Below are 22667 nucleotides of genomic sequence, written 5' to 3' on the forward strand. Positions count from 1 at the left end.
GATATTTCAGTTCCACTAACAGCAGTCGAACGTCACATGACCAGACGAGTGTCGGACCTGTTTATCTTTCGTGATCTCTGCGGATGTTCAGAGGAAAACAGACACAACAGCAGATTCATTGACACCAAATTTATTGTTTTACGTCGAATTTTTTTTCCAGCAGAGACGACCGAGCCTGAAATTTCTACTCAGATAAAACTAGAATCACTGGATACTGAAAAGATGAAGTTGAATAGGAAATGATGCATTTCTTTAATTGTTGAAGCTGCCTAGCTATCGTCAAACAAACATAAAAATAACAGAAAGTAACTCCTCCACCTCTCAGCTCCTGTCGGAGGCCTTGTTCACCTCCAGCTCCCACTTCTCCAGGAAGTCCTGCAGGTTCAGGTTGAAGACGTCGATGCCTTTGTGGGACAGGTGGACGCCGTCGGCCCGGTACAGGCCCGTGTTCGCACCGCACCGGATGTTCTCGTGGGTCAGCGAGGTGCCGCCCAGCTCTGAGATGATGTTCTGGATCCTGCGGTTGACGGTGGTGCGGATCAGGTCGACTTCGTGGCTGTCCACCGAGTGGCGCCACGCCCTCCGGGGGAGGACGTTGGACCACACCAGGACGCAACGCGGGAAGATGCTCCTCATGGAGGTCAGGTCCTTCCTGACGGAGGCCAGCAGGTCGGTGGGGCTGTCGGTGCTGAGGTCGTTGCCGCCCAGGTGCACGATGAGGACGTCCGGGTCGGGCCAGGTGACCTTCAGCTGGTGCAGCTGAGGCAGCAGCTGAGACCACGTCATGCCCTGCGTGCCCTTCCACCAGATGGCCACCTTGCTGGGGTCCATACCCAGCTGCATACCTACCTCGGGAGACTTGGCCCGCGTCTCGGCCCAGTACACCAGCGAGTGGCCGCAAATCCAGATGTTCTTGGGCTCGCTGCTCGCCGGCTTGCCTGGAAAGTTGAACAGGACATGTTTGTAAGTGTGACGCCTCACGGACAACACGAGCCAGAACTATCTGAAGCTCTAAAACAGACGGCACCGCGGTCCTCGTCTGGTTTCACAAAGATCTGGTGGACTGAACTCAGGTCCTGGTCACAGCTGACGTCAACGTGTCGACACATCGTTATCGAGCGACCTCGTGATCGTACATCACGTAAATAAAGACGTGAACACGTAGCGAAGCGGCAGGTGTTTAACTCTGTGAGCCTCATTTTGATTCTGCGCCTGTTTGTTTCACGTCACCTGAACGCTCCCGTTATTGAATTGTTCCAGCAGGTCGGGTCCTGCGCTGCGGCGGATCGGTGAACTGTGCGAGGGGGCGGGGCCTCTTCCACAGAGGAGACTGTGGTGAAACGTCAGGTAGTCCGACAGTACGACCGATCTTTGTGGAACCAGACACATTTTTACAGGCAACAACAAATATTTAACAAAATGTGTGAAAATCGAAGCGGTTTAAAGTCTACCAGCGTCCATCGTGCTGACGGTTCGTTATTTAAAGCTTCCTAGCTCACTACGTCGACCATGTAAATTACTACAGTGAACTTTACAGCGATAAACCAAACTTTATGTGAAACCACAATGTCACAAACACGTTCGAGATAAATCAATCTTTGAGTTTAACGATTTGTTCGGTTTAAGATGTGAAATTTAAAACAAGTCACAAAGATGGATCGGTGTAATTAAGAGATCAAAACGATCACCTACCTTCACCACACGACAATAAATACTGTCATCATTGTTTTCATTTTAACCTGCCGATCACTTTAAAATCAAACGAAACGCTCAACATCAAACGTGGAAATGTTCAGAGTCCCTAGCTAACAGCTGACTGTACCAACATTTATTACTGGATACTGAAACATGACATGCGGGAAAAAAATAAGAAACATTTAGAGTTTTAAAAACTTCTTAATTAATTCACTGTATAAAACTACAACGCTTTGATTTACTTAAATTTGATGACTGTGTTACATCCTAAACTTTCAGAGTCCAGTATTTCATCAAGGAGACGAAATGGAAACTTTATTTTATAAAAACCAATAAGGTCTGACTGACTGTTTCAGATCACACGCATGATAGTAAATAGTTTGTTCCGTTTGAACTGGGAAGTCAGAATTTCCCCCCAAAAACAGGTCTTCTTGAATCTTCTTTTCTAATGAATGAGGGATTATTTTCAGATGAACCTCCAGAAAACTAATAAGAAGGAGTGACTTTAGCTAACAACACCGAGATAACTGATGGACACATTTTATTCACTTTGGATTTGATGAGACAAGTTGAATGGGAGTCTATGGAGCCGGAGGCTTTTTGGAGCCGACCTCTAGTGGCACTCGCTGGTATTGCAGCTGAAGACACTTCTGGATCAGAACCATTTTACAGACCTGAAGCTACGAACTCTTTGATAAACAGTCGGTGGTTGTTACGTGTTAGCGACTCCTACTAGTAACTGTGACTGACCTGTTTTTTCCAACGTGTCGAGTCGTTCCCAGTTTTGACTTCAGATGTAAATGAACAAATCAAAAAGATCCAAATGTGGCGGTTTGAGATGTAAAATTCATTTATAAAACTTTTGATTTCCATTTCTGTTCCTGAACTCCACTCTGGACGTCTCGTGAGCTCAGCGGGCCGTGACACGTGACCAGATGTTACCTGTTTACAGGTGAGATGAGTTGAGTGACGGCGGCGCGTTTGATCTGAAGGTTCAGCGTGAATCACACCTGAACAAGCTGTTAGCATCACAACATCCAGACACCTGAAGGCCTCGACTCAACGTCAACGTCACAAAATCTTCGTTAAAACGTGATGACGTCAGTCAGACGTCCTGACAGCTGTTAGCTTCCTGAGCTAGCATTAGCTTCACAGACGAAAGGGCCGGCTAGCTAATGGCCGAAATTACGGGGATTAAATGAGCAGGAATTATAGCTGGCTTACAAATACTGGTTCTGAATTAGCGGGCTAAACTTTAGCTTTAGCTTTAGCTAGCACAGGCGGCTCCGTCCGAGTTGAAAAGTGAAGTTCAGACTGAAGTGAACATCTGGAGGATCGTATCTGAGGTTAGCTACTTACCGTGTTGGTGGGCTGAAACAGGCTAGCTACGTTAGCTTCCTGAGCTAAAAGAGTCACAGACCGAACTTCTATAAAATGATATTTCATACAGAAATTCTTAAAAAACCTTCAGAACAGTTATTTGAACGAAGGTGTTGGTGACAGACGCGACCGCTAGATGGCGCCATAACTCCGCTACGTTAGCTTCCAGAGCTAACGCTAGTTTCAGACGGAGACGATAAGCTCGTTTACAAAAAGCAGCTCCTGACTTAAATCAACATGTTACATCACAAGACGTTCACAAACGGACCGTCAGCTTTCACACGATGTTTCTGTAGATCAACATGTTCACGTGTTTTCTTTCCTGTTAATGTTTGTTGATAATGAACATCTCGTACGGTTAGCTTCCTCAGCAGCTGGTTTAAACGGACTTGATGTGAGCTGAAGGATCTAAAGATCAAACTTCTGGACATGGAGGTCTGTTGTTGTTGTTGTTGTTGTTGTTGTTGTTGTTGTTAGAAGAAGCGCGACGAGTCACGCATCGGCTGAACGTCGCGACGTGACGCACATCAAACTTACGTCTTTGTTGAATCTCGGTTTCTTTCCGTCCTCGCGGCCTCAGACGTTTAATCCTTTAAATTAACAACGTAGATTCAGATTTGAGTTTCACACGAGATCCTGAACAAATCAAAGAAGAAGAAGAATACAAACTTCTTTTACGGTAAGAGTTCCGAAGGCGTTACTTTGCGTGGTCACAGTTACGACGTCTTCTGGTCTTCGGTGACGTCACGGTGACGTCACGGTAACGGCGGCTACACTCCGCTCGGCTAACTGGACGAACTTACGCTGACGAGATCGAAACGGACTCTTAAAAACAACCTGCGTAACACAAACCTCGAAGAATCAAGAGAAACACGCAAAATGAGACTTTCTAGAAATAAACTCACTTTTAAAAGATTCGACACAAGCGGTTCTAAGGGCGTCGGTTCTAACGGCGTCGGTTCTAACGGCGTCGGTTCCGTCCGGACGGGTTCAGGCTGCCACCTGGACACACTGTCAGACTCCATTAAGGTTTCCGGAACCATTCTGTTGAGTTCGTGAATAAAACATCGAATAAACGAGAGCTGATGTTGAACCTGACGGTCGTAGTGATGAAGGTACAAATGAGAGCTGAAGGACTCAGTTGGTTGTCGGACGACAAGACGGAAACTCCAGTTTAACGGTAGCGTCTAAATAAATCAACGCTAACATGAAATGAGCTAGCTATGCAATAGATAGCGCAACCTGCAGCTGCAACCCGTAAACAAGCTGGAAAACAAACGTGTGCTGGTTCACAGCTACGAGCTGAAATACTGACGTGAACAAAGAGTTCCTGTTCGGGGGACTGCCCTAACACGTCTAGCTAACTGTTAGGTATCAAACCTAAATCATTGTTTGGTACCGACCAAAATGTTTCTGTAGTATCGAGTACTAAAACTGTCTTGGTCGCATCGTCCGTCCCGTTATTGTCTTTACGTATTGAATAACTGCAGCGTTGATACCGAACTTTAGCGTAGAAATAAAGTCCGTCGGTCATAATCTCACCTGTCAAAGGACTTGTTTAAAGTCTAGATACCAGCAGAGGAACATGAAGAGGAAGAAGACGTTACTTTGTGAAGTTCAGCCAGCTTCTTCTGTCGGTCGCCGGGTGGAACCTCTAAACTCGGCTAACCGACCTCCTTAAAGACGTCTACGAGAGACGCAGCCGAGAGGCTCCTTTTCGAGGCGGTTTTCTACGTGTAGATGTTCTTAACAGACGTTCCACGACTGAACATCTGGCTGCTTCGCGCAGAGCAAAGAGAAATGTGTGCTTAAAGATCCGGACGAACCTTCCTGGCGTGAACCGATGAACCGTCAGGAAGCAGGAGATGTTGCGGTGGAGCTGAGATGCTAAATCAGACCTGTAGCTTAGCATCGCACTGCTCTCTAGAACAGAGCTAACAGGCCTTGCTAATCAAACAGATAAATCGTAGCAAAGCTTCCTTCATGCTATCTTCTGAACATTTGGCTCCAGAGATGCGGCTAATGAGGCGACTTCCTGCTAACTTCCTGGGTAACTGTGGGAGGAAGGAATCTATTTTAACCTGTCGAGTTCAATAAAAAAAAAAAGAAAACAGTGACAGCAGCATAAATGTCATGCAGTAGTATAGTTGAGGAAGCTCTTGACATCGTAACATTCCTGTAATTCAGACGTTAAGTTTACGTGAATGACGTGAAGAAGTCGTGATACCTGCAGCGCCGTCCTTGTTCTTGTCTCCTTGCTTCTTGCGGGCAATCATCTCCTGGTACTGCTGCTCTCTCTTCTCCAGCAGCCTCTGGTTGTACAAGTCCAGCTGCAACATGAAGCAAACACCTCGTAAAGGCTTCGGCCGACGCGGGACGGTTTATATTTATAAGCTCTTTACTTTATGTCTGGATTAGCTGAGAGCTCGTGTAGCGACGGATACGAGCGTCCGTCAGGAAGAACGGACACGGACGGAAAACCAAACCCAGAAAAGGACCCGATACCGAGGTCAGTCGAGCAGAACTGGAACCATCAGTGCAAACATGGCCGACCGTACTCGTTTACTTTAGTCGGGTGACGTGTTGAGTAGAGAAGCACTGATCTCACCTTCTCCTTCTGCTTCGTCTTTATGTCTTCGTCCGTCTCCACGGAGGTCTGAAGACTGATGGCGGCTGACGGCTCGGTGGGTAAACTGAACTGGACAGATTTGACCGGTTTGGTCGGCGGCTGGCCAGCCAGAGACTTCACCGTCTCGATGACCTTCAGGCATCTGGCGACTGTCGTGGAGATGGCCGATTGGTCCTCGCCCGCAGGACCGGACGCTGCCGGCGGCGTCGTGGTTAATGGGACAGAGTTCGAGGGCGGAGCTGCTTCCGGCTGTCCGATAAACGGCAACACTGAATGGCTGGAGGGAGGAGCGAAAGGAGGTTGTCCAGGAGGACGGCGGGGTGGAGGTCCAGGAGGAGGTCCTGGAGGAGGATGCCCAGGACGACGTGGAGGAGGTCCAGGAGGAGGACCTGGAGGTGGACCCAGTCTCTGGAGGGGTTGACCAGCTGAAGGAGCTGAAATGGCCCCACTGGCGGAGGTGGAGCTCTGTGTTGGGGAAATCTGGGAGGTGACGGCAAGGGGCCAGTTGATCAGTGGCGGCGGATGCTGGTAGTGAGCGGGCGGAGGTCCCGGAGGAGGCTTCGGAGACGGGGTGGTGGAGGCGGTGCTCCCGATCGTCTTGGTGAGACTCTGAAGCTGCTGCGCCTTCTGAAGAGCCTCCAACTCCTGCTGGTCCAGGAATCCTTCGTACTCCGACACGCCGGGTCTTCGTCTGCTGAGCGGCTCCAGACCGGAGGACCGGGTGGGCGACGGGGAATGGACGCGATTGGACTCAACGGAACCCGTTCTGCTCGTTCGTAGCTGTTCCCCCGAGGATGGTAACGTCTCTCTCTCCGTGGACGAGGCCTCGGGGCTGTAGATCTTCTCCTGGGCTCGGCTGGCCAGTTTGGAAACGTCTCCCGTGCTCAGCTTCAGGCCGATAGTTCGCAGCAGACTCTGGATCTTGTCGTAAGGTTCCGTCTTCGGTTCCTCGCTGGTTCTCTCTACTGACGACTGTTTGGAGCTCGGTTGCTTCCTCTCCCCTTCCAGGGCCAGACTGCCGCTCGTGGACTCTTGAGCCAATCCCACAATGCGAGAGAAGCCCCGCCCATCCTGAAGTGCCCGCTCGTGAGGCAGAAGATCGTCGTGAAGATGAACCAGCTCTGGTTTCTTTTCCGCATCCACCTTCTTGTTCAGCATGTCGAGGAAGCGGTCCAGAGGCGGTTTCTCAGATGAAGGGGAACGACGCGGGACTCTGTCCTTCAGTTTGGGGGAGGGGCTTCTGGGAGGCGTTTCGACCGGAGAAGGAGGTCTGAAGGAGCATTGGGATGATGAAGTGGGAGCAGTTTGTGTCATTGAAGGTTGTGTGGAAGCATCAGGAACACGTGCGGACAGAGCAGGCGGCGAGGTGCCGCGGTGCTCAGGAGACGGGCTGCGTTTGTCCGGCTGATACGGATCGTACGGCCGGTCTCTGAACGCCGGGTCGTAGTAGCGATCTTCGTAGGGCTCGTCGTAGACATCGTAGCGGTCGGTGTAGCGCCGACTGGCGGATGGCGGCCCTCCATAGGTCACTTCACCGTAGAGACGACTTTCATAAGGCCGATCCGCGTAAGGACGCTCTCCATAAGGCTGATCGGCGAAGGGTCGGTCGGCGTACGCGTCACCGTAGCGCCGGTCCTGGTACGGACTGTACGGCCGCTCGTAGTACGGATCGTCGTAAGGAGGATGATGGAGGTACTCCGGTCCCTCCGGTCGTTTCTTCAGGATGGACCGGACTGGTTTGTACTCCGTGAGTGGGACAGCGATGCGGCCGTGGTCGTAGTCGATGCAGGTCCTCTGTCCCGGGTCCAGTCCTCTCGGGTCCACCAGAGACTTTTTGTAGGCTATCATCTCATTCAGCTCCTCCAGCTCACGCTTCTTCCTTGCCAGCTCGTCATCCATGACTCCGCCTCTCCTGGGAGGTGGGCTCAGCTCCCGCCTCCTCTTGTGACTCTCTTCGCGCTCCCTGCTGACCTTGCTCCTCCTCTTGGGGACCCTGTCTTTGCTCCTGCTGCGGCTCCTGGTGTGGCTCTTGCTGCGACTCCTGCTGCGGCTCTTGGAGCGACTCCTGCTGCGGCGGTTTGACCTCTCTCGGCTCGGTCGGTACCTGCTGCCTCGTCGCTCTCTGTCCGGGCTGCCGCTGTGTCTCCTTTTGACGATGCGTCCGAACTGGTCTCTGGGCTGACTCCCACTCCTACTCTTACTCCTACTCGTACTCCGGCTCCGGCTCCTGCTGCGACCGTACCTCCGACGAGGTGCGCTGTAATCCCTCCGGCTGGTCTTGCTGTCCTGCGTTCTCAGATTTTTCACAACTGCCTTCAGCTTGTCCGTCTCTGGTTTGTCCTTTCTGAGATGTGAGATGTAGGCAGATGATAAGTTACAGACAAGTTGTCCTCATTACAATAATCCTAAAACATTTGTAGGTTCACAACTTTGAATTTAGTCTGAGCTTTAAACATCTGAAGTCTTGAACAACTCTCATAAATTACACAAAACTCACTCGTTTTCTTCTGAAGCTTTTGCCAGCTTGATGGTCATCTTCCAAAGAAGGAAAACACACAAAGTCAGAACAATAAAGATCAACATCATCCGTTGAACACAGAACTGGAGAAATACTCATCAATACATTCAGGTTACAATGAAGAAGACTGGACGGCTTCAGTCCCTGAAGACTATTCTCATACTAACAGACTTCACATGGAACCTGTCTGGTTACCTTTCCTTTGGTCGCACCGACGCCACCCAGTTTCCGGACGGGGAGGAAGACGCTCTCCGTGTAACGTTTGATCCTGATGGCCTGGTTACCGCCGTCCGCCGTCTCGTGCTGGAGAAATAACAAAAGACGTGTTTTTAAAGTCATGATTGTAAAAAAAAGTCAAAGACATTAAACGATGCAGGATTTACGGTGGACGAGGGGGACGAGGAGGACAGGGGGGGGGGGGGGGGGGGGGGGGGGCCGAGGGGCACTCACCGGGACGACGCTGAACTCGACCTTCTCGTTCAGCTCCAGTTTCTTCTTCTCGATGACCTCGGCCATGTGGAAGTACAGTTGAGGGTTCTGGGCGCACTTGATGAGCCCCGAGTCCTCCGAGAACTCGATCACGATGCCCTGCAACACAAACAGCGTTTACTCAGGGGGTGCGTTCAGAATCCTCCTGGACGGTGGGTTTTTAAAGTCTTACGTGTCGGCGTTGTTCGGTGGACTCTTCGAAGGAGTCGGGGAGAATCTCCACGTACGTCGCTCGCTCCTCTCTGCTGTCCCGATGGGTGGCGATGTTGAACCGCACCTTCAAAGAGGAACGTTCAGGATGAGATTTAAAAAGCGGAGCTCCATCACCCTGAAGTTGGAGGAGGGCAGCTGACGGACTCACCTTGTCTCCGTCCAGCATGGTGGCGGCGGTCAGCAGGTCTTTGGGGCCGAAGGTCAGCTGCTTCTGTTGACCCTCGATGGTCATCACCAATCGACCCATCTCCGGGTCCGGTTTGGCTCCGCCTCCAGCACCAGCCGGCGAACCCTTCTTCACCTCCTCTTCCTCCTTCTCCATCTTCACCTCCCCTCCTCCCTCCGCCTCGCCCTTCTCTTCGTCCGGGCCCTCCTCCTTTACTTTCACCTGAAAATAAGAAGAATTCATCATTTCTGCTTCTTCAGGTGTTGAAAATATAATCTAGACCTTTTTTTGGTTTACCTGTCCGAGGAGCACTTGTCCATCCTCAGCGCCTCCTCTGTCCTCCTTGTTCTCCTGCGGCTCCTTCTTGATCTCCTTGCGTGGGTGTTTGGAGATGGCTCTGAGGACGGTGCCTTCAAAGCGCTCCTTGCTGATGTCGTCCATACTGTCGGGGTCTCTCATCTTGAAGCCGAGCGGTGTCCACTGCAGGAAGTCAGGAGGACAGAAGGACAAACGTAAATCTGCTGCCGAGTCCGACAACGTCCTGGAAAACCCAACTTCACCGCAAGATGAAGTTGGAATTAAAGAATTAAAGAAGTGAGACGTGATGAAGAGAATCTGTAAATATGAGCTTCACCTCAAACTGGAATATTAAAACTAATCAAACTCAAACTATGTAAACTCAAGCGAACATCAAACCCTTCAACAGTTCTATTTTTAAATCTACAGTGCAGTAAGCCCCGCCTCCTGCCTGGCTCCTCCTCCTCACCTTGTCCCTGGCAGCTGCCAGCGCTGCTGACACCTCCTCCTTCTTCTTCCTCTCCGTCTGTCTCGCCCGCTCTTCTTCCTCCTCCCTCCTCTTCCTCTGCTCTTCCTCCTGCTTCCTCCTCCTCTCCAGCTCCTCCTCCTCCTTCTTCCTCTTCTCCTCTTCCTCGCGTCTCTTCTGCTCGTGCAGGATGGGGTCCATGACCCTCTTCGTCCTCCTCAGCCTGATGGCTCTAGTCTTCGACTTCACCTGCGGAGACAGACGGAGGTCAAACTGCGTGTCTTCCTGTGGTCCGGATCGGTTCGGTTCCGCTCTGGTTTGGGTCGGGTCCGACTCACTGTTGCCATGGTGAACTCCACCTCCTGGTGGATGTCGCTGGGGTTGAACTCGGTGTCACTGAAGTTCTCGCAGAGGTCGAAGGGGAGCTCTCCGAGCGGCTCCGAGTGGACGATGCCCTCCTCGGGCCCCAGAGACGTGATGATGCCCTGAAACACACGGGTCAGAACACCTGGACCATCAGAACACCTGGAGCATATATATATATATATATATATATATATATATATATATATATATATATATATATATATATATGCATGTGTTACCAGCTCCCGGGGCTCCTTGGTGTAGCTGAAGGTGAAGGGGATCTTGGGTTTGATGTTGGCCGCCCTCCTCTTCCTCGTTGCCAGGTCGACCAGCAGGTTGATCAACACGTGGTCGTTCTTCAGCAGCGTGACGCCGCAGTCTCGGTGGTCGAAGGTCACGTTGGTCCGGACGGGCCCGATGTTGGCGTGGATCTGACCCGGGTAGCCCTGCATGATGGGCTGATCCAAGACCAGAGACCGAATCAATAATCAATAAGAGTGGAATCAACCGGTCCGGACCGGTTTTAAACCTGCTGAGGCCAGCCGAGGACCCGGAACCGGTCTGGTCTGGCTCACCGTGGGCTCGATGATGGGCTGGCTCACAATGCCCTCGTACAGCTCGTCGTCCAGCTTCATGGTGGGCCCCAGGTCCAGCTTGGCGTTGGCCCGACCTCTCAGCGCTGTGGAGTCTTCCTCGCTGTCGCTGTCGCCGTTCTCGGCCTCTTCCTCGGCGGTGAGGGGGGCGGGGCAGAGCGTCAGGAGGAGGGGCTCCTTCACCCGCTGGATCCGGATCGCTCGCTTCCCCACCCTCAGCTGATCGACAGAAACGAACAGACATGGAAAGGTTTCAGCTCAACACACGGCAGGAGATCCAGGAGAACAAGAACCAGGAAAACAAGGAGAACCAGGAGAACGAGGAGAACCAGGAGATCCAGGAGAACAAGAAGAACCAGGAAAACAAGGAGAACCAGGAGAACCAGAAGATCCAGGTAACCAAGGAGAACCAGGAGATCCAGGGGAACCAGGAGAATCAGGAGATCCAGGAAAACAAGGAAAACAAGGAGAACAAGGAGAATCAGGAGATCCAGGAAAACAAGGAGAACAAGGAGAAAAAGAAGAACCAGGAAAACAAGGAGAACCAGGAGATCCAGGAAACCAAGGAGAACCAGGAGATCCAGGGGAACCAGGAGAACAAGGAGATACAGGGGAACCAGGAGAACAAGGAGATCCAGGAGAACCAGGAGAACAAGAAGAACCAGGAAAACAAGGAGATCCAGGAGAACAAGAAGAACCAGGAAAACAAGGATAACCAGGAGATCCAGGGGAACCAGGAGAACAAGGAGATCCAGGGGAACACAGAGATCCAGGGGAACCAGGGGAACACAGAGATCCAGGGGAACCAGGAGAACAAGGAGATACAGGGGAACCAGGAGAACAAGGAGATCCAGGAGAACAAGGAGATCCAGGGGAACAAGGAGATCCAGGAGAACAAGGAGATCCAGAGGAAAAAGGAGAACCAGGAGAACAATGAGATCTCTGTAACCACCAGACTCCTGGTTCTAGCGTCTCAGCGGTAACACTTCCTAAATCGCGTCCTCACCTCGGTGACGGTGAACTCGACCTCCTCGTTGACGTCTTCTTCGGTAAACTCGACGTCACTGAAGTTCTCTTTGACGTTGAAGGGAAGCTCTCCGTGTTCCTCCGACTTGATGAGGCCTTCGCTGTCCTTCAGGCTGATGATGACACCCTGCAAAGACAGAACATGCTTAACAGACCAGCTCTGATCCAGGAGGCCGCGAGGAGACACGTGGACGGAGAACTTCCTGTCCACCTTCTGGCGGATCTCCTTGGTGTGGCTGAAGGTGGCCGGGATCTTGGGTTTGATGTTGGTGGCCCTCCTCTTCTCCGACACGATGTCGGTCAGCAGGTTGATGAGCACCTGGTCGCTCTTCAGCAGCGTCACCGTGCTGTCCTTCCTCTCGAACGTCAGGTTGGTCCTCAGGGGGCCGATGTTCACGTAGACCTGGCCGGGGTACTGACGCTCGCCAGGCTGCAGGCGGACCAACACACTTCATCAACAACAACACGGAGTAGAAACAAACACAAAGACACAAAAACAGGTTCTAAACAACAACGGATCAACAGAATCAATACACTGTCCCAGAATATATCAATTAACTGGACTGAGACAGGAAGTACACCACCTGACAGGTCTGGGACAGGAAGTAGACCACCTGAGCGGTCGGCACTGACCTGCGGCTCTGAGATGGGCTGACTGACGACGGCCTCGTAGATCTCCGTGTCAACGTTCTCGGTTCCACCTGGAGCCACTTTCACATCCGTCGCTATCAAACTATTCGCCTTCGAAACACGACGACAGAAAAACATCCAAATGGGATTAAAATCAGAACTGAAGGAAACTTATTGTCATGCTGTGAACTCTGAGGTTCTGAACTCTGAGGTTCTGTCGGACCTTCTCCTTGCAGGCGGTGAAGTGAACTCGGACCCCCGGCGTCATGGCTTTGGGGTTTCCGAAGAAGGCATCGAAGCTGAAGGTGAACTTCTCGAGGTCTTCTCTCTCAATGTAGCCGAACGTCGGCTGCAGGTCGGAGACAGAGGCAGGTACACAGGTGAACAGGTGAACAGGTGAACAGGTGAGCAGGTGAGCAGGTGAACAGGTACGCGGGTGAACAGGTGAGCAGGTGAACAGGTGAACAGGTGAGCAGGTGAACAGGTGAGTTGCTGCAGACAGATAGAGTGAAGAGGAGGAGCTTCCTCACCCCGATGAAGGAGATGATCCCCGTCGACCTGCCTGGAGGAGGCCTGAGGACAGAAACAAAGAGCAGGTTCAAACACCACAGAAGAAGACACATTGGACCTCCTGCTGAGCCAACAGGAAGTGACATTACAAAGTTTGCCTGCATGTTGACGTCCAAACGGCAACCTTTTTTTTTGTTCGACAGTTTGAAGGTGATCGATAACCGAATCCTCATTTCAATACTTACTTCTCAAACGTGCGTTTTCCCAGCAGGCCGAGCGCCTTTGCCGTCTTTGTGGCTTCGGTTTTAGGTTTAGCTCTGGTCTTGGGTTTGGGTTTCGGGATGGAGGCGAGGTCGGCGGCAGGTGTTTGGACCGCAGCGAGTTCCTCGGTCTTTATCGTCTCGGTCGGACTGGACTCGGAGGCTGGAACCGAAATCAGAGCTTTGATCTGTTAAAGAAAACAAAGAGACACTGAAACTTCAGGTGACGTCACACCTGAGAGAGCCGGTCTCCGATCGATCGGTGACACCTGACCACGGATCAATACTCACCCACTCCGGCTGATCGGGGGGGGGGGTTGGGCATCGGTTCCTCCACGACAGGCTGAACACAAACAGACAGAACTGTCATTTAATATCTCAAATTATCAAGTTTGCCCAATCAATAATCAATTATCCATTACGGTGATGCTCCAGGAGAACCGTGGACTTCACTGAGACCGACTCACCTCTCCAGTCCAGCCGGGGGGAGGGAAGGCCGGGAACCCGAACGGAGGCACGGCGCCTGGAGGAGGGACCGGAGGGGGGACCGGAGGCGGTCCGAAGGTTGCGGGGTCCGGAGGGGGGTACCGGTGGAGGTAGCGGCCCCGGTGGAAGAGGCTCGGGTCCCCACGGCTCAGGCGGTCCCTCGGGACCCCATCCAGGATGTCCCCAGCCCAGCGGAGGGAGAGGCTTGTCGGGTCCCCAGTCCTCCGGAGGAGGTCTCCAGTCGTCGGGGTGACATCTCCAGGCGTCGGGGTGAGGAGGTCTCCAGTCGTCGGGGTGTAGAGGTCTCCAGTCGTCGCGGTGTAGAGATCTCCAGGGGCCACGGTGGGGGTCCCAGTCCTCTGGAGGAGGCAGCCAGTCATCAGGGTGAGGCCCCCATCCCGGTGGAGGAGGTCCCCTTGGATCCCAGTCGGGAGGCAGAGGCCCTCTTGGCCCCCATCCTCCGGGCGGTGGAGGGGCCCATTCTTCAGGCGGAGGAGGCCAGCCACCGGGGGGCGGAGGACCCCAGCCTTCAGGCGGAAGAGGGCCCCACCCCCCCAGCGGCGGAGGGCCCCAACCCGGCGGACCGATGTCAAACGGAGGTCTGTCATCGCCCGGAGGTCCCATGTGCTGTCTGCCGCGCGTCGGTGCCTTTCCCCGGCCCATGTCCTCAGCGGAGGACCCGCAGCTAAACTAGCAGCCGAGTTAGCCGGCTAATCAACAACAGTCCGACTTCCGGAGTGAAACCCGACAGCTGTGCTCCTTTTAAAACAAATACTTCAGCGGCAGTCAGTCACCGCGCTCCTTCAGATCATCTCAGCGGAAAGTAAAACAGTTTACAGCCGAAATCAGAGCCAACGTGACCGCAGAGCAGCTCCACGGTCCGCTGCTGCTGCTGCTGCTTCTTCGTTGGTTTGAAGGAGGCTGTCAGACAGCTCGTAGGTTTATTACCGCCACCTGCTGGATGGAAGTGGAGCAGCAGCTTCTCTGATAATCTCTCAACTCCTGCTCACAACATCCACCTGTGCAGCAGCTCTCCACCGGGTGTCACGTGACCCAGTGTAACACCGCACTCATGTCAGACAGTTTCAATTAAAACTGCAAGCAGTGATCTGCGGCCATCGCACGTTGCACGTCGGGGATCCAGCGGGTCCCGATGTGCAGCATATTCAGGCTTGCAGTTTTTATTTTTTTCTCTATTTAGTTCCTTATTCTTCTTTTAAAAAAAAAATTGCTTTTTTTTGGCGGCTTTAACATCTTCAAAAACTCATGAAAGTTGGTGCCTGATGCAAAGTGCAATGTTTCGTGAGGTTTGGAGCATCGTTTGGCCTCAAACATCAACTTCCTGTTTCACGGCAAAACATCAAATTTAGCCGCATCGCCCTGGTTATACTATATACTACATACTATATACTCTATACTATATACAAAAATGAATTTTGGGTCACTTTTTCGACTATACTTTTTCGATACTATAGTATCTTTGGATATTTTGGATGACCTTTTTCTGAACTGACATGCATACCTCAAGTTACTTCTCACTGAGACACCTGCTCTAACCAGTGCACCACTGTGTGGCATGTTGTCCGAAATATGAAAAGAAAAGCCTCTTTTGGGGATTTATATTTTTGTATTGTGGTTGACCTTTGGTTTGGTATTAGTGTGATTGCATGCACAAACCTGAACCCGTGTGGCTTACCCTTAGAGGGACTCACCCTCCGTGAACCACTAACCATGTGTAATACCTGAGCGGGGCTTGAACCCATGTCTTCATGAGGTTATTTCCAGCTCAGCAACGTAGACCGCTGGACTATCTTCGATGCTGGAGAAAGAGACTCGGCAGGAGAAAGTGTACCACGGAGTTCACTCAGAGCTTCCAGAGACTCAGCCGACAGTCTGGTTTACTCAACAGGTAAAAGATTCTACTTCACCAAGGTTGTTATTAAAGGTTCAGATTCCACCTGTTGATGGTGATTCAACTTTTAAAGAAGTTGAAGCGTTTGTAGAAATTGAAAAAGTTTTGCATTCACTACACATTACAGGAAGATATTTAATATCACGGAGACCCTTGAAAACACGTATATCTACTATCCAAAGAATGTCTGCGGCAATTTTGGTCGTATTTGAATGAATATTTGTGGATGATGGAGGTATAGGTTGCAGTAAGCCAAAGATTTGTCACAATGCTGTCTAACTCCTGGGAAGAAGGTTTGGGGTTCGATCCCCCGCTTTGTCATCATTTAAAAAAAAAAAAGTCATCTTATTTTTTGGACGACATGACTTTTCTGTCACTTTGTGGCCGCCACGCCACGGGCACACCGATTGATGAAAATGTATTATTTTGATAACTTTTAATTCCAAACATGTTAAGAGTGCACAGACTCAATTTCAAGTCGGTCCGAAAAAATCTGTAGGAGTTCGTTAAAGTACGTGTGAATCGCCAAAAATGGCGACTAAATTCAAAATGGTGGACTTCCTGTCCACTTGACGCAACGGTGCAATGTAACTTTTTTGTGCGTCTAGGTGTGATCCACGTGTCCACCGGATTTCGTGCATGTCGGTAAATGGAGCCACTGGGGCATCTCTTTAGGGGGCGCTAGCGAGCCATTTGGCCACGCCCACTCAAGACTCCGCTAGAATATGAAATCTTTCGTCAGGAGAGATGGGTGTACCAACTTTTATGAGTTTTTGAATATGATAAAGCCTCCAAAAAGGCAATTAATTTGTAAGAACAAGGACCGAAAAGAAAAACAATTCCTTGGATAATAATAGGGCGCTAAAAACAAAGATTTGTGAAGCCTCAAAAATAAAAAGTAAAACCACAAAAACAATATGAAACATACATTTTCTCGCAGTTTACGTGAAACTAAAACAGAACCTTAAATGTTCCACAGAAACACATCCACCATGTTGTAAAGATTTCAGACTGACTGGTTTATAAACCGGGTGTTTTTATAAACCGGGTGTTTTTATAAACCGGGTGTTTGAGTGAAATGAGAGGCGCCTGCAGTGTAGCACAAAAAGCTTTTATTTAGTTTTGCTGGCTGAAGTCGCTCGACTCCAACAAAGAAAGAACATTATAGAACATCAACAATATGAATATAGGATCTCTCAAAATTACAGCAGAACAGGAGCCGGGACATCAGGTACCTCCGAGTCCCACAGAGCGCCGGTCCGAACGGCGTCCTTCTTCCAGACCGAGAACGGAGCGGTGACGGTCTTTGCTCAGCGAACGACGAGGCCGGTTATTGCAGCGATACTTCGGACTCTGATCCGTCAGAATCCATCAACACTCCAGTTTGTTCAGATGCGTAGAAACATCCACCTTTCCCAACACCTGGGAAACGTTTACCGTGAGTGAATCTAAACGTGGAGACGGCTACACAGGAAGTGACGTCATCCGCTCTCTCCAACGAAGGCGAATGAAACAGAAACAAGGCAGAATGTGTGACGTCAACGACCGACTCAGAACCAGAACCGGACCAACGGTCGGATCAATCATCCCTTCTAATAAACCCAAAACATTTTGTTCTGTCAGACACCACGACCGTTCCCTGGGAACCACCGAGCTCCTGAACCAGAACCGAGCCCGGGAGGTCACAGGGAGGAGACGTCGGGACGCAGCAGGAGGAAACCGGTTCTGAGATCCATCACTCAGATCTGGATCGGAGTCAGAACCAAATCATCAGCATCCAACACTGAAGATCTGCATTCTGAATTCAGTTTCCCAGAAAACAAAAACAAAGACAGAGTAGTTTAAGTACGCTTCAGAATGTTCACTCGTTCAAACTGGTTTCAGACTGAATTTACCTGAGTGTCAATCTGGTTTCAGTCTGGTTTCAGATGAGTATCAACCGGTCTCATTGATTTTAGAATGTTTACATTGATTTCAAACTTGTTTCAAACTGGTGTTTTCACTGGTTTCAGATTTAATCTGATCTGGATTTGAACTGGTTTCAGACTGTGAAGGGGTTCCACTCCGGTTTTAGGCTGAATTCAAACTGGGTTTTACAAGCTTTAAGGCTGGAGTTGATCTGGTTTCAAACTCTGTTTACTCTGGTCTTTGAGTAGGTTTAAATCAGTTTGAGACCAGTTTTAACTGGCTGATTTAAACTGATTAAGATTGGTTTAAACTGGGTTCAGACTGGTTTAAACTGGGTTCAGACTGGTAACCAGTGATGAGCGAGTGACTGAAAACAAACAGGAAGTCAGATGTGACTTTCAGATTAAAATGTTAGGCAGAAGTTATTCCCACCATTTAAAGACTAAACTAAAACTCTTGTCAGGATTGAAACGTTAAACTCAGAACGTGTTTCTGTCTTTTATCCCTCGTCTGCTTCTGTACTTTGACTAAAACACAGAAGGTGAATTACAGAAATGAAGCGAGTTGTGTTGGCCGGGGGGGGGGGGGTTAGTAGTTCAGGCGAAGGGGGGCGTTGATCGTCCTCCCTGATGTCCTCAGGTGGAGTCAGATGGTTGAGAAGGGGGCGGGCGGGGTCAGGGCGGGGCCTGACTCCGCCCCCACTCGGGGAGGGTTCCGTCAGGTTCAGTCGAAGGGGCTGAAGTCTCTCTCCAGGTTCTCCGACTCGTCGTCGTCAGAGAAGAAGTCGTCCTCGTCGATGTCGTCCTCGTCGTAGTCCTCGTGCCACTCGGGGACATATTCTTCATCGTACTCATCGTCCTCGTCCTCCGCCTCCTCGCCGCCCTCCTCGCCGGCGTAGTTGTTGTTGTCCGAGTCCCCGGACTCCGACACCCGGTCCGCCTTGGACCTGAAACACCGCCAGCAGAGGTACCGTCAGGAAGACAGGTGGGACAGGTGAGGACAGGTGGGGACAGGTGAGGGCAGGTGGGGACAGGTGAGGACAGGTGGGGACAGGTGGGGACAGGTGAGGACAGGTGAGGACAAGTGAGGGCAGGTGGGGACAGGTGAGGACAGGTGAGGACAAGTGAGGGCAGGTGGGGACAGGTGGGGACAGGTGAGGACCACCTGCAGTCGTCAGGTTGAGGATGGAGGGACTCACACTTTGTTGGTGTCAGTGTTGTTGGACAGGTTGGAGGTCTGAGTGGATTCTGGTTCCTGAGTCTTCGACTGATATCCAACTCTGAAGTCCTGATCACGTAAACAGGAAACAAACAGGAAACGGTTTAGGACTAGTTTTACACTGGTTTCTAACAGGTTCTGTATCTCCAGCCTGGTTCTGTATCTCCAGCCTGGTTCTGTATCTCCAGCCTGGTTCTGATGGTACCTGGGTGGAGTGCTGCAGGATGGCCAGCAGGCGCTCCTCGATGCGTCGGATGAGTTCCAGTCCGGTGTTCAGGTGTTCTGGTTTCAGCAGCCGGACACACGAGGCCAGATCAGTGCACTGCAGCAGCGTCTCCTCTGAGAACACAGAACCAGTAACAGCAGTCAGACGGGTTTCCGGGTCACATGCTGCCTCAGAGCAGAACCGGGCCGCCGTCTCACCCAGCAGGATCTGCAGTGCGTTGGTGTGCAGGTCCAGAGCCTCTGTCTGCTGCTCCATCACGTCCATCTTCTCCGTCTCCTGGTTGTAGTAGCTGTAGACGCAGGAGTAGGCCAGCACCTGCAGACACAGAGCAGGGCAAAGTCAACCCATGCCTTCCTCCTCAGCAGCAGCAGGAGGAGGAGGAGGAGGAGGAGGAGAAGGAAGATGATGATGATACCTTCCGGGCCTGAGCGAGGACTTTGCAGGCGTCGATGACGAAGGTGAGCGACTTCATCTGCAGCGCTTCATTGATGGACGACACTTTGTTCTCCAGGTTGGCGGCAAAATCCTGAAAGACAACAAACGGGACGAAGAGTGAGTTCCAGGTTTTACTGCTCTGATGTCACAGCGAGAAACAAAGGTGGACATCATCTGAATCGGACTGCAGAGTCAGCAACTTTCAATCACTTCCTGTTTGTTTCTGCAGCGAGTTAAAAGTTAAAAACTTTCAAACATCAACGTATATCCAGATAAACATCAGCAGTCTGAGCTGTTTCACATTAAAAGCACTGTTTGTGTTTCACAATAAAAGCCCTGTTTGTGTTTCACAATAAAAGCCGTGTTTCTGTTTCACAATAAAGGCCCTGTTTCTGTTTCACAATAAAAGCCGTGTTTCTGTTTCACAATAAAGGCCCTGTTTGTTTCACAATAAAGGCCCTGTTTCTGTTTCACAATAAAAGCCCTGTTTGTTTCACAATAAAGGCCCTGTTTCTGTTTCACAATAAAAGCCCTGTTTCTGTTTCACAATAAAAGCCCTGTTTGTTTCACAATAAAAGCCCTGTTTCTGTTTCACAATAAAAGCCCTGTTTCTGTTTCACAATAAAAGCCCTGTTTCTGTTTCACAATAAAAGCCCTGTTTGTTTCACAATAAAAGCCCTGTTTCTGTTTCACAATAAAAGCCCTGTTTCTGTTTCACAATAAAAGCCCTGTTTCTGTTTCACAATAAAAGCCCTGTTTCTGTTTCACAATAAAAGCCCCTACTTTAGAATTCTTCCACAGTAAACATTCCCAGTAAACAGCAGCTGATCCGGCAGTGATTGGTTGCTTGTATTGATCACTGGGATCATTATGGTCTGTGCAGGTGTACCTTGGCCTGGTGGTGGAAGGTGCATCTCTCGTTATAATCCTGGAACTTCTTCTCCTGTCGTGCTGCTTTACTCACCTGCAGGAACAACAGCCAGCAATAATCAATAACTAACTAATCATTAGCCCTGAGGGTACTGATCATCTTGAACAGGTGAGGGCGGCTGGTTTATCTGCTCTCTGATTGGACGGCGGTGGTCATGTGATGGGGTGAACCCACCATGGCGGAGCAGTTGTAGTAATCTTTGTGTGTTGGTTTCCATGGTTTCAGACATCGCCAGCAGAAGCCGTGGTTACACTTGGCACAGGTCATACTGGGGAGAGAGCAGAGAGGTGAAGGTGATGATGATGAAGGTGATCCTCCTCCTCCTCCTCCTCCTCCTCCATACGTACTGCAGACATCCTTCGTTCTTCTCGATCTGAGCCTGACAGCTGGGACAGCGTTTGGAGATGAGCTTGGCGAGGTGTTTGCTCTGAGCCTCCATGTTCATCCCTTCGTAGAACCCGCCGTCGTCCATCCACTGGGACATGTGGCTGCAGCTGGCTGGGTAGTGGGCCTGCAGGGGGCGGAGCCGAGGCAAACCGTTAGAGGGGGCGGAGCCGAGGCAAACCGTTAGAGGGGGCGGAGCCAGGGAAAACCGTTAGAGGGGGCGGAGCCGGGGCAAACCGTTAGAGGGGGCGGAGCCGAGGCAAACCGTTAGAGGGGGCGGAGCCAGGGAAAACCGTTAGAGGGGGCGGAGCCGGGGCAAACCGTTAGAGGGGGCGGAGCCGAGGCAAACCGTTAGAGGGGGCGGAGCCGAGGCAAACAGTTAGAGGGGGCGGAGCCGGGGCAAACCGTTAGAGGGGGCGGAGCCGAGGCAAACCGTTAGAGGGGGCGGAGCCGAGGCAAACAGTTAGAGGGGGCGGAACCGAGGCAAACCGTTAGAGGGGGCGGAACCGAGGCAAACCGTTAGAGGGGGCGGAGCCGGGGCAAACCGTTAGAGGAGTGTGTGTGTGTGTGTGTGTGTGTGTGTGTGTGTGTGTGTGCACGGTGACCTCTGACCTCGGGGAAGTTGCAGCTGAAGCAGGACGACCAGCAGCACCTGGAGCAGGTACCCATGCTGCCCATGTTCTCCTTACAGAGGATCTGATCGCAGCCCTGAGGGTTGGTGCACCACGTCAGGTTGGAGCAGCACTCCACGTAACCTCTGAGCAAGGCACTCTCATACTGAGGAGGACGAGGAGGAGGAGAGAGGAGAAAATAATAAACACCTCAGTGTGTATGGAGGTTTGTTAAGCCCCACCCTCTACACGCCCACATTGAACCATATATGGTCGTTGAGAGGAGCAGTGTTACCTTGGCGATGGTGTCCTTGTCGGTGAGGATGCTGAGGAAGAACTGTGAGGTGGGCTGAGCCTGGCAGTCTGTGATTGGACAGTTACAGTTCATCACCAGGTTCTGTTCGATCCTCGCTGTCAGGTACTCCTGCCAGCACGACTAGAACACACACACACACACACACACACACACAGAGTCAATACACACACACACACACACACAGACTCAATACACACACACACAGACACAGAGTCAATACACACACACACACACACACAGACTCAATACACACACACACAGACACAGAGTCAATACACACACACACACACACACACAGAGTCAATACACACACACACACACACACACACACACAGAGTCAATACACACACACACACACACACAGAGTCAATACACACCCACACACACACACACACACAGAGTCAATACACACACACACACACACACAGAGTCAATACACACCCACACACACACACACACACAGAGTCAATACACACACACACAAACAGAGTTAATGAACACACACACACACACCGTTAATGAACACACACACACAAAGTTAATGAACACACACACACACACCGTTAATGAACACACACACACACACCGTTAATGAACACACACACACACACACACACACACACACACACACACACACACACAGAGTCTCTCTCCTGGTTCTGACCCGACAGCAGTAGTGCAGACAGCTCAGTGATGGGACCGTCTCCGTGCTGCTGGTTCTGGGACTCAGACAGACGGGGCAGGTGGGGGCGGGGCTTGGCGGCGGTTGAGGGTTGCGGCTCTTCAGCCCGGCGGCCATGATGAGGACGTCGGGGTCGTCGGTGTACCGCTGGACCAGCAGGTCCACGTTCCACTTACAGTGGACCAGGAGGTGCTCGGCCCGGTCCAGGTCCAGACTCAGAGTCCCCGACACCTGCAAGGACAGAGACCAGCACACCTAAGGTCAAAGTGAGGCCCCACACACACACACACACAGTTAATGAACACACACACACACACACA

General features: G+C 51.2%; 2 protein-coding genes across 5 annotated transcripts in view; both read right to left on the reverse strand.

Annotated features, from left to right (window-relative positions):
- Positions 1-114: 114 nt before the first annotated feature.
- On the reverse strand, positions 115-14332 carry LOC138215161 (uncharacterized). Its single transcript, XM_069177166.1, has 21 exons — positions 13706-14332; positions 13530-13581; positions 13224-13401; positions 12999-13041; positions 12692-12817; positions 12472-12579; positions 12050-12268; positions 11819-11965; positions 10795-11031; positions 10459-10677; positions 10192-10338; positions 9857-10102; positions 9388-9570; positions 9073-9312; positions 8884-8988; positions 8673-8810; positions 8418-8525; positions 8202-8239; positions 5684-8048; positions 5303-5405; positions 115-938 (listed from the first exon to the last, which is right to left on the reverse strand). The coding sequence occupies exons 1-21, from the start codon at positions 14330-14332 to the stop codon at positions 322-324; spliced, it is 6246 nt and encodes a 2081-aa protein (XP_069033267.1). The 3' UTR covers positions 115-321.
- A 2396-nt stretch (positions 14333-16728) lies between these two features.
- LOC138215218 (cullin-9) overlaps positions 16729-22667 on the reverse strand; it is a 23619-nt gene continuing 17680 nt past the window's right edge. For all 4 annotated transcript variants that reach the window (XM_069177264.1, XM_069177267.1, XM_069177266.1 and 1 more), the window contains 11 exons: positions 22330-22578; positions 21645-21785; positions 21351-21515; positions 20702-20865; positions 20529-20622; positions 20313-20387; positions 19404-19514; positions 19186-19303; positions 18968-19101; positions 18743-18831; positions 16729-18490 (listed from right to left, as the gene is read on the reverse strand). In XM_069177264.1, coding sequence (XP_069033365.1) covers positions 18268-18490; positions 18743-18831; positions 18968-19101; positions 19186-19303; positions 19404-19514; positions 20313-20387; positions 20529-20622; positions 20702-20865; positions 21351-21515; positions 21645-21785; positions 22330-22578 — 1563 coding nt within the window. In that variant the 3' untranslated portion in view covers positions 16729-18267. The remainder of the gene's footprint in view (positions 18491-18742; positions 18832-18967; positions 19102-19185; positions 19304-19403; positions 19515-20312; positions 20388-20528; positions 20623-20701; positions 20866-21350; positions 21516-21644; positions 21786-22329; positions 22579-22667) is intronic.

Source organism: Embiotoca jacksoni, unplaced genomic scaffold, assembly GCF_022577435.1.
Source record: "Embiotoca jacksoni isolate LCO1_2020_lvr unplaced genomic scaffold, fEmbJac1.0.p SCAF_70, whole genome shotgun sequence".
NCBI lineage: Eukaryota > Metazoa > Chordata > Actinopteri > Embiotocidae > Embiotoca > Embiotoca jacksoni.